This window comes from Phocoena phocoena, chromosome 11, assembly GCF_963924675.1.
Source record: "Phocoena phocoena chromosome 11, mPhoPho1.1, whole genome shotgun sequence".
Classification (NCBI taxonomy): domain Eukaryota; kingdom Metazoa; phylum Chordata; class Mammalia; order Artiodactyla; family Phocoenidae; genus Phocoena; species Phocoena phocoena.
In genome coordinates, this window is record NC_089229.1 from 67,586,621 (window position 1) to 67,602,360 (window position 15,740).

The 15,740-nt window shown below is 38.9% G+C and overlaps 1 protein-coding gene across 1 annotated transcript in view; it reads left to right on the forward strand.

Annotated features, from left to right (window-relative positions):
- Positions 1–15,740, forward strand: part of NELL2 (neural EGFL like 2) — a 384,960-nt gene that overhangs the window by 202,059 nt on the left and 167,161 nt on the right. The window contains exon 13 of the mRNA XM_065887857.1: positions 8,042–8,167. Within this exon, the coding sequence (XP_065743929.1) occupies positions 8,042–8,167 (126 nt within the window). The remainder of the gene's footprint in view (positions 1–8,041; positions 8,168–15,740) is intronic.

A 15,740-nucleotide genomic window follows, 5' to 3' on the forward strand; every position in this document is an offset into this window, starting at 1 on the left:
CCAGACTTGAATCTTTACAGTACTGTTTTTTGAACACCTCTGTTTGACAGGAAGCTCTCTACTTTGGCAGCTCCTTCCAACTTTGTGCAAGTCAGTCACTTTAAGCCTCCTTCTTCAAAAGCCACTTCCAGTCCTACCACACCATCACATATTCCTTGGTTGCCTCTGTCCTTAGTCATCAACTTTCCTCTTTTTTTTTTCTTTTGGCACTTAGCATAAAAGACCTCATGTTGTGATTCATGTAAGTATGTCCTGGCTTCTTAATTTCATTATCGGCTCCTCACATTGGGGGAGGGAAGAGTTATAAAATCATTTGTATCACCAAATATAAATTCCCTAATGTGTTCTGAATTAAATGGTGCTCAGAAGAAATAAGCACTGTGTTAAGAAAAAAAAGTTGGTTGCTCCCTATTTAATGCACATTGGTGTATGTTTCAGATGGACAGTATGTGTCACTTCATCACATTATCTTTTAAGTATTATTTCTTCAGCTAGAGTTTGTCATTTTTGCCTCATGCAGTAAATAGACATGTTTTGTGTTCATTATATACTTGTTGAATAAATGAATGAAGATTTTTTTAAAACAACTAGATATTTCAAAGTCTGTACTTTGATCATGTACATTGTGACTTTTAAGGAGGGGAATGGGGACAGGATAGTAATATAATGGTTTTGAAATTATTTGACCATGCAATACTGTCTTTTCAAGCAACCATGAATCTCTTAGAGATAGTACTCTCTAAAATGTAGGCTTAAAACATAGAAGGCACCTAAATGGAAAATGATGATGATATTAATATTTCCTGGACTGTAAGTCTTTTAAGGCAGGGTTTATGCTTTAACTCCCTTTGTACTGAATTTTGGAAGGCATGTTAAAAGCCCCATGTTTCAGCCGTGTACCCTTTGCTTGAATCTCTACAGTGTGTCCAGCCATGTTTGAATTCTTCCACCTGGCAGGAAGCTACCTTCTAGTAGCCCTCTCCAATATTGTGCTGTTCTCCCCACTTAATAGATAATTGTATTGAAGCATAATCTGTCCGTGGTACTATCCACCTATGGTTGTTGTTTTACCCCTTAGGGTCATCAGTAAGACTGAAACTCCAGTAAAGTGACTTGAACATAGAAAACATTCAATAAGTATATAGAGAATCGAACTGAATTTTAAGAATTTGACTCACTGAGTTTTTGAATTGGGATTTGGAACTAAAACATACCTTGGATTAAGATTGAATATGTTTCTCACCAGACTACTTTTTAGTTATGCCATTTTTGTGCCTGTATCTGCACATGTAAACGGAAATGATGTTTATGTTGCTTTGTAGTTCTAGTATGTAAATGTGACTCTTTGGAGAGTTCCTTTCCTGAAGATGCGGCATGAGAAATTTAAAAAGGCAATTGGCAATTAGGTATGCAGTACTGCGATGATTTTTTTTGGCATTTTACTTCTTTTCCCCTCACAACACTGCTCCAGGAAATAGGTCTGACACTTCATATCTCTTTGTTGTGAATCCTGTATTCCTATGTGATCCAAATCACTCAAATTCCTAAAAGGCTTCTTATTAAATAGGTTCCTCATTTTTGCTTTACAACCCTATGTTGAACTGGGTTGGCCAAAGAGTTCCCTTGGGTTTTCCCGTAAGATGTTACGGAATATATTTTCTCTGACTATATGACAGCTTAAAAAGGAAACATCTGCAAAAGAAAATTGGACAGGCTGATGTCCCCCAGCAGTCTGGGATGTAGACCTAACAATGAGCAATTGTTAGAGACAGTATTCAGAAGGCCAACTTACCCTTTCACAAATTATCCTTTATTCATCTTACAAGTCAAAATATTCCATAGCTTGTAGCTGTAAATAGAGCCACATTAACAGAAATTACCCCAATTTACTGTCTCTTTTCTCCATCCCATCCCATAGCACTTTAGTATTCTCAAAGTTCCCATTCCTTAAGTGTTCTTAGGAGGGATCTGGGTTGCTTCATACGTACTTACGAGTTTGATTTGCCAGGTTTGGTGGCTACTCCTGCTGCGGTAGGCTTTCTCCTCTAGGATAGTGTTTGGAGAGAGGCACAGTGTCTTCTGTACTTAATGCTTGTTTCACCTGGACTCAGTCCTGCTCCAGGCACTGAAGCTACTTCCTTGACTCTACCAGGAACTATCTCTCACTAGGAACTACTCTTGTTTTGAGGTGATGTCACAGTGTACTCAGTGGTTTTTCCTTTTGATAACCAAGATGCTGTCCCTGGGTTATGTTCATTGTTCTTAGCTCTTTCATCTCCAAAGATAAATTCTTCATGCTTTTGTGCACATGGACTTCTTTGTGGCCATCCCTCCAGCTCACAGCTTAAGCCCGGGGGCTTCTACAGTGGTTTTCAGTAACATTGACTTCTCCTCATTACCCTCTTAGAAGGGCAGGGTTAAAGTTCTTTGATCCAGATGAATACCTTAATAATCCCATATGATTCTTATTATGATCTTAAGACTCTGGAAGCAAATGAGTTTTCATCATATTCCACCAGGGTGCTTGTAGTTTGATTTTTTTTTTTAGGCTGTAATCGATTGTGATACTTTCCTTACAGACCAGTGCAAACATTACAGGAGTAGCAGGAGTAGATAATGCTCTATGCGTGCTTGAGAAGAATGTATATTCTGGGTTTTTTTGGATGTAGTGTCCTGTGAATATGAATTAAGTCCAGCTGGTCTGCTGTGTCATTTAGGACCTCTCTTGCCTTATTAATTTTCTGTCTGGAAGATCTGTCCATTGATGTAAGTGATATGTGAAATAAAGTCTCCTCCTATTATTGTATTCCTCTGTTTCTCCCTTTATGTCTGTTGATATTTGTTTTATGTATTTAGGTGCTCCTATATTGGGTGCATATGTGTTAATGAGTGTAATATCTTCTTCTTGTATTGATCCTCTTATCATTATATAATGTCCTTCTTTACCTTTCTTTATGGAATTTGTTATAAAGTCTATTTTGTCTGGTATGAGTATTGCTATCCCTGCTTTTTTGTCATTTCCATTTGCATGAAATATGTTTTTCCATCCCCTCACTTTCAATCCGTGTGTGTCTTTTGCCCTGAAGTGAGTCTCTTGTAGGCAGCATGTTGTAGGTTCTTGCTTTTTATCCAATCTGCCACTCTGTGTCTTTTGATTAGAGAATTTAGTCCATTGACATTTAAAGCAATGTACTTATTTCCATTTTAAACCTGGTTTTCCAGTTGATTTTGTAGTTGTTTTTGTTTTTGCTCTTGTGGTTTGATGGTTTTCTTTTGTATTATGCTTGAGTTCTTTTCTGTTTGATTTTTGTCAATCTGTTGTATGTGTTTGATTTGTGGTTACCCTGGTTTTCAAGTATGTTGATCCATAACTATATCTACTTGCTTTAGACTGATAATCATATAAGTTCAAACACATTCTAAAAGATCTACATTTTTTTACTCCCTTCCCCAGTGTTTTTGATGTCCTATTATACATCTTCATGTTTAGCCTTTTGCAGTTAATTGTAGTTATAATTGCTTTTACAAAATTTTTTTTCTTTATATAATTGCTTATTTAAGTGACCTTCAATCCTTTTATATATTTGTCTTTCCTATTGTGATTTTTCCTTTCCTGTAGATTCTTGCTTCTTTTCTATTTAGAGAAGACCTTTCAATATTTATTTAGGGTAGGTATGGTATTGCTGTATTCTTTTAGTTTTTGCATGTCTGAGAAATTCTTTATCTCTCCTTTTATTTGAAATGATAATCTTGTTGGGCAGGGTATCCTAGGTTGCAGGCTTTTTCCTTTCAGGACTTTGAATGTATCATGCCACTCCCTTCTGGCCTGCAAAGTTTCTGCAGAGAAATCAGCTGAAAGCCTTATAGGGGTACCTTTGTAACTGACTCTTTGTTTTTCTCTTGCCGCCTTTAGAATCCTCTCTTTATCTTTAGCTCTTTCCATTTTAATTAAGATATGTCTTAGTGTGGGTCTGTTTGGGTTCATCTTGTTTGGGACCCTCTGTGCTTCTTATTCCTTGAAATCCGTCTTCTTCTTTAGATTTGGGAAGTATTCAGCCATAATTTCTTCAAATTTTCGATCTCCTTTTCTCTCTCTTCTCTTTCTGGAACCCCTGTTATGCGTACGTTGCCGCAGTTTTTATTATCCCATAGATCTCGTATGTTGCCTTTTTTTTTTCCTTTGTCTTTCTGTCTGCTGTTCTGATTCAGTGATTTCCATTATTCTATCTTCCAGATCACTTATTCATTCTTCTGTGTTATTTAGTCAGCTATTCATTGCTTCTAGATTGGTCTTTAGCTCAGTAATTGTCTAATTTTTATTGGTTCCTCTTTATAGTTTCTAGTTCCTTGTTACAGTGATCTGCATTTCTACTGATAATCTTTTTAAATTCCTTTAGCATTTTTATTACCTCCTTTTTGAACTCAGGGTCTAGTAGACTGGTGAGGTCTACTTCATTATTTGTTCTTTCAGAGGATTTCTCTTCTTTCAACTGGCAGTAGTTTCTTTGCTGTCTCATTTTACTTAACTTTCTCTGTCTCTATGAATTTAGGAGAAACCGTTATCTACTGTGATGTAAAAGGGCTGTTTTCATGTGGGAGCATCCCTGTGTAGACTGTACGGGTCCAATATTTTTGTGGCAAGGGCTGTTTTTGATCTGGATGCCAGCCACGTCTTTCCTCAGAGAATGCTGGCTCTTAGCCCCTTGATAGAGAGTGTGACTTGCATTGTGGTGTCCAGAGACTGCACAGCAGTGTTGGACAGGGCCTCCTCTTTACTCTGTGGCTGTCACAGCCCTGTCAGGGGTGGGGTCTGCTCCCCAGTTCTTGGACTAGAAGCCCTGAGATCCAGGTTCTGTAAGGCTCTGTTGCCCTTGAATGCCTGCTCTGTCCCAAAGGATGTGACCAGTGAAGCAAGTGAGGCCCAGGGAACCTATGTGCTGTCCATGCAGGCATCCGTGGTTTTGCCCAGAAGCAGCCCAAGGTTGTGTGCGTCCCTTACTCCACTGTGTTTGTCTCAGACCAAGTGCTAGGCTGCAGTGTGGAGTGGGCTGGTTCTGGGGGCTGAAGTGCTGTGGCTGCAGGAATCAAGATAGTTATGCTGCTTCCTGGGGCCCGGGCTGCCTCTGTGGCAGGCCTCTCCCAGGACCTGTGTGCCCCAGATCTGGCACCAAGCTGTGGTGTGGGGTGGGTGGAACCAGAGGGCTCCCTCTGGAAATGAACTGCTGTATACTCCTCCCCAGGGACTGTCCGCCCAAGACGTGCATTTCTGTGGCGCCACTTGACAAAGACTGCCCCTACCCTGTGAGCTCTGAAAATGGACTTCGAGGCCAGACCCGCCGCCTTCATGTGTGAGCCCACAATGTCTGCCACGTCTGGACCCACCTCCACCTGTGCGAGCACTGATCATGGCTCCGATGCCAGACCCACGGCTGCCATGTGTGTGCTGTACTGACAGTGGGCTTTGAGATTTGGCATGGACCACTCCCCAGGCCTTCTGGGCTGTCTCCACACAGCTAGAACGAGCCCCCTCCAAGGGCCCTTCTGCCTGAGACTTAGCGCCTAGCCACCGAGCACTAGCGGCCCTGCCCAGCACGCATTTCAGACTTTTGGGAGTGTGGTGAGGTAGCAGCCGTTAGCTCCCCACTCTCTCCTCCATGATTACTAGCAAGCCAGCATGCACACGCTCCTCTTGAGCTAAGTCCAGGCCCCCCCCGTCCCAGCTGACCTCTTAGCAGGAAAAGAGGTTCCCCAGGACAAGGGTCTATGTGTGGACTTTCACAGATCCTTCTCAGCGGCGCTGGTTCCATCCTGATGCCTTTTTCTTTCTTTCTTTTTTAAAAAATTTCCAACCTGCTTATGTGGAGATCTTTCTTGCAGCTTTGGTTGTATAAGAGATCTTCTACAGCTTCCAGTTAATTTTCTATGAGAATTGTCTCACGTGTAGATGTATTTTTGATGTTGGGGGAAGGTGAGCCTCACGTCCTTCTACTCCTCCATTTCGGTCCTTCTGAGTGATTCTTAACTCTGACTATGCATTAGACAAGGGGTCATCAAACTATGGCCTGTAAGCTAAATCTGATTCATCTTCTTATTTTGTAAATAAAGCTCTATTGGAATATCGTCAGGCTCATTCATTTACATATTGTCTATGGTTGCCTTCATGCTACAACAAGAGTTAAGTAGTTGCAGTGGAGAACTTATGGCCCCCAAAGCCTAAAATATTTATTATCTGGCTCTTTATTGAAAATTTTTGCTGACCCCTGCATTAGACTCTTCACAGAGAAGATTAAAAATAATATTATGTCTGTGTTGCACCACGGATAATTAAACAAGATTTTGGAGTGGGATTTGGGGAGTTGGTGCAAAAACTAATGTTTTTTAAAAGCATCTCGTATGAATATAATGTGTAGCCAGAATTAAGAAACACAAATAGATGATCCCTACCCTTCAAGGGTATATTTGACTTACTGGAAAAAGAAACTTACAAAAATTAATAAAGGTACAATGGATATATCTATAATGGAAACATTTACAAAGTTCCAAGAGAGCACAGCATAGGGAGCATTTTACTTCCTTAGGGAAGTTTTCTCAGAGAGACATTTAAACAGATTCTTGAAGGGTGAATCTACTGGTAGACAAGATCCACTGCGGGTGGTGATAGGGAGAGAAGGATAAGAGAGAACAGCATATGCAAAAGCACATAAGTAAGAAAGAGTGTGGCCCATTCAAGAAATGACCAGAAGCTCAGTGTGGCCAGAACACTGAGAGGGAAGAGGGAGTGAGATCATAGAATATAAAGCCGGAAAGTAATGGTCAAACTGGGAGGGGCTTTGTATGCTAAGATGTTTGTAATTTACTGTGTTGACTTTCATTTAGAAGTTGAATGGAGAATTGAGTCTCTCTAAATCTCAGTATTTTCATCCGTAAAATAAGTAGTTAGCCGCATAATTGCCAAGAGCCCTCTAGCTCTAAGGTATAGCCCCCCCCCACCCCCCCCACCCCCCGAGAGACTGTGTCAGCTATTTCTTTTGATACTCTCAGGACTGAGAACATACGTGAGTTTATATGAATGGCATGACTTTTGTAGTATTGGGTCACCTGACTATCTCCTGTAATTGATCCCTTTATTTTAATAGTACAAATGAGGTCAATGCTACTTTGTGGATTTACCACGAGGATTTGAGAAAGCACACTTCTGGAGGAGAAGCACCTTGCCTGGTCAATGCATTAAGGCCCTTAATAAAGAGTATAACATAATGATAAAATACCTGTAAAATACTGTATGTTTCAGGCAGAGAGGGGCTATAAAATGGGGACAGTTTTATTGTTAAAATTCACATTCTTCCCAATTAGTACTAGTGCTTATTATGGCTTAGCATTTGCAAGTCTCTACACTCAAAACTTGGTGTGTGAATTACTGTGGAAGCTCTTCAATATGATATCTTGTTTTTCTATTTTACAGCTTCTCATTTCTATCAGGCTCTAGATTGTAATTTCATCTCTGTTCAACACTTACTGGTATAGCTGTATCTCTACTCGTATCTCTAATAAACTACATGTTATTGGTTTCATATCTTTAAGTGAAGTTTTTCAAGTTCTGGTGTGTATTGAATATTCTATTTACCTCTTGCAGGGTCTCCCCAAGTGTACAGAATAGCCAGTGAATCAAAAAATAATATGTGGTCAATATGATTGAAACGTCCAAGACTCTAAGGCAGCCCAGTCTCTATTTTCTGGCTCATTTTATCAAACATTCTATCTAAGGTAGATGAATGGACTGAATATTTTCAGATGTATTTTAGAATGATGCAAGTTGAAATATAAAGACATCTTTGAAACTCCAGCAAGAGCTTTTAGGGAAAAAATGTTATAATTTCTGTCATTTGAACATCAAAGGTTTCTACTAAAGGAGATACTTTGAATACATTTAAAAAATGCTTTTCAATTAGTAACTTTTGCCCTCTCCCCACCAAAGAAAATTATAGAGAAACTCTAGACTACTGGGCACTGTTGACCCCTTTGCCCTACTTTTTCTTCACAGACGTTGACGAGTGTGCTGAAGGGCGCCATTACTGCCGTGAGAACACGATGTGCGTCAACACCCCAGGTTCCTTCATGTGCATCTGCAAAACTGGATACATCAGAATCGATGACTATTCATGCACAGGTAAACACTGACTATTCGTGAAATAAAACCTTTCTATGCCTTAAACTTACTTTTAAAAGTTCCTTCCAACTCTAAGTGTTTGGAGAAGTGTGCCATAAAGGCCCCCTTCCAACAAAACAAGTCATAAGCAAAAGCATATCTTCTTGATTTGCTAGTTAATTCTGAATCTGTTCTAAGGAAAGGGCTAGCTCCTTGCTCTGGATAAGAAATTCCTATTAGAAATGTAAAGATAAACTGAGGAACAAAATCAATATTTTACTAATTTTATACTTAAATAGCATTTATACTCAAAACTTGTGTGAATTCTATGGCAAATCTGAGAAACACCCTTAAATACTATTTCCTTTACATGACAGTTGACTTTTGAATAGAGGAATAATGGCATAAATAATGTAATGTTTTCAGAAATAGATCCGTGGAGTGCTAGGAAATGGGAAAAGTGTCTTCATGCCTCTGGGGAGTGCAGTGGAGTATCTACATCAAAGAAGTTTTGCTTATGTGTGTGCTATGAAATATCACTCCCATCAGTAGCATCCAGAGTCCTCCTCAGGGATATCTCGAGTGTTAGTAATGTCTGAAGTTGGTCCTAGTATAAGACAACCTATTCACTTCATATTCTGTAGAATATGAAAGAAAGTGGTGCTAACAGAGTAGCTTGCAGCCTATGGGGATTGAAGAAATGTGGGTGTGAAATACAACATTCTTTTGGCTTTTTTTTTAAATAGAAGAAACATATACATACCATATTTTAGAAAAACATGTAAAGTCATAAAACTGGAGAGCACTTAAAGTGTTATCTTGTCATTTTTACTCTTAGGTCCCCATCATAAGTTGGAAATATCGTAAGTTGAAAATGCATTTAATGCACCTAGCCTACCAAACATCATAGCTTAGCCTAGCCTACCTTAAACGTCCTCAAGACACTCACATTAGCCTACAGTTGGAAAAAATCAACTAACACAAAGCCTATTTTATAATAATGTGTTGAATACCTCACGTAATTTATTGAATACTATAGTGAAAGTGAAAAACAGAATGGTTCTAAGTGTATCGGTTGTTTACACTTGGTTCGCCACCGCTGCCCAGCATCGCAAGAAGGTATCATACTACATATCACTAGCCTGGAAAAAGATCAAAATTCAGTATTCGAAGTACATTTACTACAGAATGTTTATCACTTTCGTACCATCATGAAGCTGAAAAGTCGCAAGTCGAACCATTCTAAGTGGGGACTGTCTATACTTGATATCCTGTTTATTAGTTAGAGCAAAGGGACCGTCCTTCCTCTAAATTCAAGTGTAGCATTTATATAAAAACAGAATGATGAAAATAAAATGTAATCAGAATTGCCTTCTCAGTCTATGGAGAATAACCAAAGATATTCTGAAGGTAGAAAATATATTTAACATAGAGTTGCCAGTGGATTTACAGATTCTTGCTTTTTTGTCAGTTCATCCTAAACATTTCCACATTATGGGAACAATTCTGCAGTTTTTCTTTAGAAAAAATATAATCACACTGGGTGGCAAAGTATCCTGATGGAGCACTATGGAGATATTTTTCAACACAAAAAAGGAATATAAAAGAACAAGTCTTAAAGAATAAAATAAACAGTTTGCCGTAATATTGGTAATATCAATAAATCTGCATTCCAATGTAATGGCTAACAGAACAAAACAAAAAAACTAAGATAAAACTACTTGAGTGATATTTTGAGATGTACTCATTAAAAATAAAAATGCTAGCAGTTTTCAAGGAGTCTGCTAATTCTTCGGCATTACAGACTTAAAAAGCTTTGTATATTTTTGTACTTCCTAGTGATTCTTTTTGTTTTTCTTACAATCTTAAAAAGTGTTAGAGACAAGTAAGGAAGAGTACACGACACAAGATTTGACCTAGTGTTGAATGAGGAGTGTTTCTTGGGGGAGGGTATTTTCAAGAGATTCATTTCCATCCTGAGCCTGTCTGTTGGCTGTAAATCCAAGGACTAGTTCAGCTGTCATCCCTTACAGAGCATCTTCTGCTTTGGCTTTACCTCTCCCAGTGTATTTTCTTTCCAAATAAAATCCCACAAATTGCTGGGGTGTTTTTTTTTTTTTTTTGGACTACTTATGGAGAATTTCCCCTTAAGATTTCAAAGTATCTAATGATAAAAATGAAGTGTCCCTTTGTAGGAATACCAAGAAGGCCAAAGTCACCTTAGGAAAAGCTGTTCAGGCCATGATTTTTTGCCTAAGGAGCCAGAGCCAGGAATTTCATGATCTGGCAGGTGATGGAATGTGTTTCCTTAATGATGCACCAGCGTTTCCAGCTAGCACCACTATTTCTATGCTTCCATTTAAAGAAGAGAGACTTTCTTGCCCTGAAATTTTCTACCTACTATGAGTAGGTCTGCAAATTTGAGGATTTCCATCCATACATAAAAGTTGGATTTTCTTGGGAATATGAGTGGATTTTACTTTGTCCTCCAGAGTCAGGTGATCTTTGACACAACATTTTATGCTAAACCGTGCAGGACCAGCACATATTTAGGGTTCCTGTAAAGGCAATGAACGTTTAAATTTTTCCTCATTGAATCTTTTCCTCTGCCCTTTAGCATTAGCATCTGAACAGAAGGCTTGAAGAAGGCTTGACTCCTCTATGATGTGGGTTTGCCTTATGGCTGAAGGCATCTAGGCAGTACCTTTTCAAGAGCTCTCATAAGACCAGAGTAGGACTTTATATCTCTGATAAAGATTGGGATTTATTTTCTCTGAAGTTTAGAAACAGACATTCACAGACTTACAGGAGTAGGCCTTCCAGAATAAATGTCAAAACACCACTGCAGAGCCATTCTCTGATGTTTGTGACTGAGCTCTTGAAGTTCTGAATTTGTTTTGCTTCTGTATCCCTGCCCCTCTTTGCTATTGAAGAGCACCCTGCCATAGCGTAACAAGTGACATTGTCAACACTGTACCCAGCCGACTCTCAAATGTGCTAACCCCATCTGAAAATTAATCATGGACATTCTAATTTAAGGAAGAATCCAAGGCAATACATGTTACTTTATAGTCAAGAGCTTTGATCAATAAAAGAAGCCTATTTTTGCTTTTATAACCCTGTAGTCTGGCATAGAAATTATGTATGCTATAGCGTAATCACCTTCCACAGCTGGTAGAATTGCACAGATTGTTTTTTTCTTTCACTTTCAGATAATTTGAGTTATATTTTTCCCATGATGAGAAAATTTTGGAGATGGAAGCATTCTTACAGATAATCTAATCCAATTTCCTAACTTCTACAAATGAGGAAATTGAGGCTCAGAGAGATTAATTGCCTTACCTGTGGTCATACAGTTAGTGAGAAGCAAAAGGGGGCCAGAGGATAAGACTTTTTATTCTTACATTAGTCACCATTGGTTTCATTTGCAACAACACAAAAATAAGGGGAGAAGACTCATACTTTATCTAGAACTGCATTATTCAATTTATAATATTCAGTAGTTAAAGGATAGAAAGGGCAGAGGGAAAGGAAGGAAAAGGGTTTGGTTTATATGAGCCAAGATGTTAGAAGCCCATTCTTCCATCTCTCTGATTACAAAAATAACTTAATTTTCATGAATAACAAAGTGTCTTTATTATTTATCTAGACTAATGCCTTTCTTGGGTTACTCACACAAGCACTGATTAAATTGGGCAAACCTTTCTGAGTCTTACTAGACAGCTCATCTTGAAACTAGTCTTGTGTAATGCACAAAGAATAAGATAGCTCTGGAAATAAAGATGGGATCAAGAATTTTGGAATTATCAAAGGAGAAAAATATTCTGAAGGAAAAGGCATTCATTTCAGATCTTCCCGATATATCTCTCTGCTTTGAGTATTACAACTAAAAAACAGAGTTCTCATTCTTTTTTCGTGTTGATGAGCTTGTAATCTTCCCACTCTTGTGTAGTTTTTTAGAGTGGGAACAGGAGAATGGGAAGGGTGGACCAGTCTACCACCAAGGAATGGAAAAGGTCTTGTCCAACTTAGGGAGAAAATTCATTCTTTAGGGCAGTGGTTGTCCAACAGGGGTGATTTTGTCTTCCTACCTGCCAGAGGCTATTTGACAATGTCTGGACACACTGTTGGTTATCACAACTGTGGGGAAAGGGGGTTGCTACTGGCCTAATGATAGGTAGAAGCCAGAGACATGCTAAACATCCTATAATATTGTTAGACTAGCTATCCTCTTGAGGAAATGTCTTATTTTTCTGGAACCCTTTCAACTGGGAGCTTTTCTCTGGTTACTTTCCAACTGAGTCATTAATCTTTGTCCTGCACAGGACATCCAGTATAAGACAGTCCCCCATAATAAAGAATTATATGACCCAAAATGTCAGTGGTGCCAAGGTTGAGAAGTTAGGGTCACCCACTCGAAACTGTAGGATGTACACTTTCTTTTTAATTTCCCTTTTCCTCTCCAGGTTTCTTTTAGGCCTTGTATAGTGATGTCTTCTCTCATTTCTTGAGGTACCCAGTGTCCTTCTATTGGCCTTTGGCCACAAAAGGGACCCCTTCTCAGTAAGGCCCACTCTCCCCCAAGCTCTTTCCTCTCCTTTCTCTTATCAAAAACCTGTTCTTAAGACTCACAGACATAGAGAACAGACTTGTGGTTGCCAACGGGAAAGGGAGGTGGGGGAGGGATGGATTGGGAGTTTGGGGTTAGCAGATGTGAACTGTTATATATAGAATGGATAAACAACACGGTCCTACTGTATAGCACAGGGAACTATATTCAATATCCTGCAATAAACCAGGATGGAAAAGAATATGAAAAAGAATGTATAGATAGATAGATAACTGAATAACTTTGCTGTACAGCAGAAATTAACACAACATTGTAAGTCAACCATACTTCAATAAAATAAATTTTTAAAAACCTGTTCTTAGTTTAACAGGTGGAAAAATTGCAGACCTTACAGAGGTGGCAGAGGGGATTTCTTAAGGCCTCTCAAATTACGCTATCCTGATGCCTCCCCAGTAGCTTTCCACTGACCCTGACTGCTTCCGTTTTTCCAGAGCTTCTAATGCAGGCTTTGGTCCATGTCACATATCACAGAAGGTCCATAAAGTATCTGAGCACAAGAAATTCTTCTGGATACTTGATTTTTGTTGTTAAACAAAGAGCCTCCTCTGGTGTTCCCCCAAGGAGTTTTACTTCTTAAAGTACTTAACTTTTTACAGCATCGAAAACTCCTAGCACTTACATTTTATGATCTCGTTGTAGTTACTTCTTTTTCTCTAACAAGGTCAATACTGACTTTTTAAAAAAAAAAAAAAAAATTATCATTACCATCCTATTTGTTGGGCTTTATTACTGTTGGTTTTCTAGCATTTTCAAGAGTTTTAGATGCTATTGACATGCACAGAAGGTTGCAGAGGATTTACTACTGGGCAACCAGAGCAAAGATTTTAAGTCCGTTGTAACCCATGCGTGGCCTTTTCTCAAATAGCTGTCTCCTTTTTGTGTGTTTCTTTGAAGTTCCCTATTAATTAATGCTAGAAAAGGTCATTTGCTTAAAAAAGAGATGATATTTTGGAAAGGCAGTGTAACATTATTCTTTTTCATTCTGCAGTCTTCCAAAAAGAATTGAAATTGAAGCTGATAATTTATTGTATGTATGTACAATAACTTTATTATCAACTGTTTAAAAATAGTTCTTGGTGGGTTTATCAAAATCACAAGTACGGAAGAAGGTAGATAATTCATTGTGTGTGTACCATGATAATTACTGGTATATAAATAGTGAAGGAAGTAAGAATATTGTGGACAATGGCAGAGAGGATAGGGGCCAGGAGAGGCACAGATCAGAGAGAACAATGGTAAAGAAGAGGAAGTGAAAATATGCATGTCAGCACTCACAAAACTCCTAAATAAACGTCATTTTAGTTATAAAAAGCCTTGGCTCTTTATCTTTGGTAAAATGCCTAGCACAGAAGAAATCTTTAATAAACATTAGCTACAATTATTGTTGTTGTTTCTATTGTGATTAGAGAAGTGATCCTCTTGAGGAAATGTCTTCTGTCCCTAGGAGTTTTTCAACTGGGCACTTCTCTCTGGTTACTTTTCAATGGAGTTATTTTTATTATTATTATAAATAGATAGCCTTGCTGGAGCAATGGATTCAATGTGTTTTTATTTAGTCAACTGACTTATTATGTACCTGTGAATAGGGGCTTAAAAAAGAAAGAGAAACCTTGGTGTAACTGAATAGCACTCTCTCTGGAAGTTAGAAAAAATCCTCCCATAGGAGGATTTGTTGTACTTCCTGGGATCAGGGAGGTTCCTCCTATTCTTGAGAATGAGTATTAGATGGGGAGGCTTGGAGCTAGATATCTGCTTCCAGGGCCTACTGTGGACACCAACCTACCCGGAGTTGAGTCTATGGCCTCCAAAGAATTAGCGAGTCTGGTCAGTTCTCAAGCAGGGCAGATTTTATGAGCCTGGCTGCTTCTATGTGGATTTCTTTTCTAAAGAATCAAAATCAGCAATCAGACAATCCTGCCATCTGGCCACTAGTTGCCATGACAGTTGGGAAAGACTTTTGCATTTTTATGAGCAATCACTCCAAATTTTCTTTTTCTGGAATCAGCATTACAAAATACGATACAATTGTGGCATATTTCATAAAATATGAAAAGTCAGATTTCGGGTGTTAAATACGGCCTCTAATGCTAAAAGCTGCATCATTCATCTCCTGTAGTTTGCTATATATTATTATGCTGTGTAGTTATTATTGAGTAACTTGAACATCTACACATGATCACAAAAGCAAATTAAAGTACCAAGCCTTAGGACTCAAAGAATTAATAATGAAAAGCAGTTTTTAAACAAACATAATCAAGAAAACCTCTCTAGAAGAATGTGTACTGTGGTTACCGGGAAGGGTTAATGTTTAGAAAACTTCAGACCATGTTTGGAAAACTTGCAGAGAACAGAAGTGAGACTCGTCTGCACAGTGAGTGTGGAGGCCAAGGCAATGTGCTTATCTCTTTTCTGAAACACATATATGCACGCATACAATTAGCAGTCAGCTCAAAATGGAAGAGGCTCAAAGGCTCAGGGAACTGAATTGCCTTTTTCAAGATGAAAAGCTTGGAAAAGAGCCTGTGCTATCTGAATCTGTCAGTGAGTGGGGGTCACACACCAGCACCCACGTAGCAGTTTCCAGGCTTGTCGAAGCCTTTATTCAGCATCTCAGTGCAGCCCTCGTATCCATGTCTGACCTCCAGCCCGGCCGTGGTTTGATCCAAGCACCCGGTGGTGTGTGTCCACACAAGTTCATCTGAGCACTGAGATGGTGGCAGCCGCCTCATTAGGCAGCCTCACTTGCTTTGACTTGGTTGGTAAACTCTAATTCACCTTTGTCCCAAACGGATTATTGTTTGAGTTTTATTATGAGACTTTTATGTGAAGAGCACAGAGCTGAAAACTCACGTAGGGGAATAAAAAGATTATACATGCCAGGAGTGTAATAATAGTGGTGTCTTAGCAACAGACACCTGTGGAGGACAGGATTATTGAAGTTGAGGTTTAATAGATGCCTTTCAC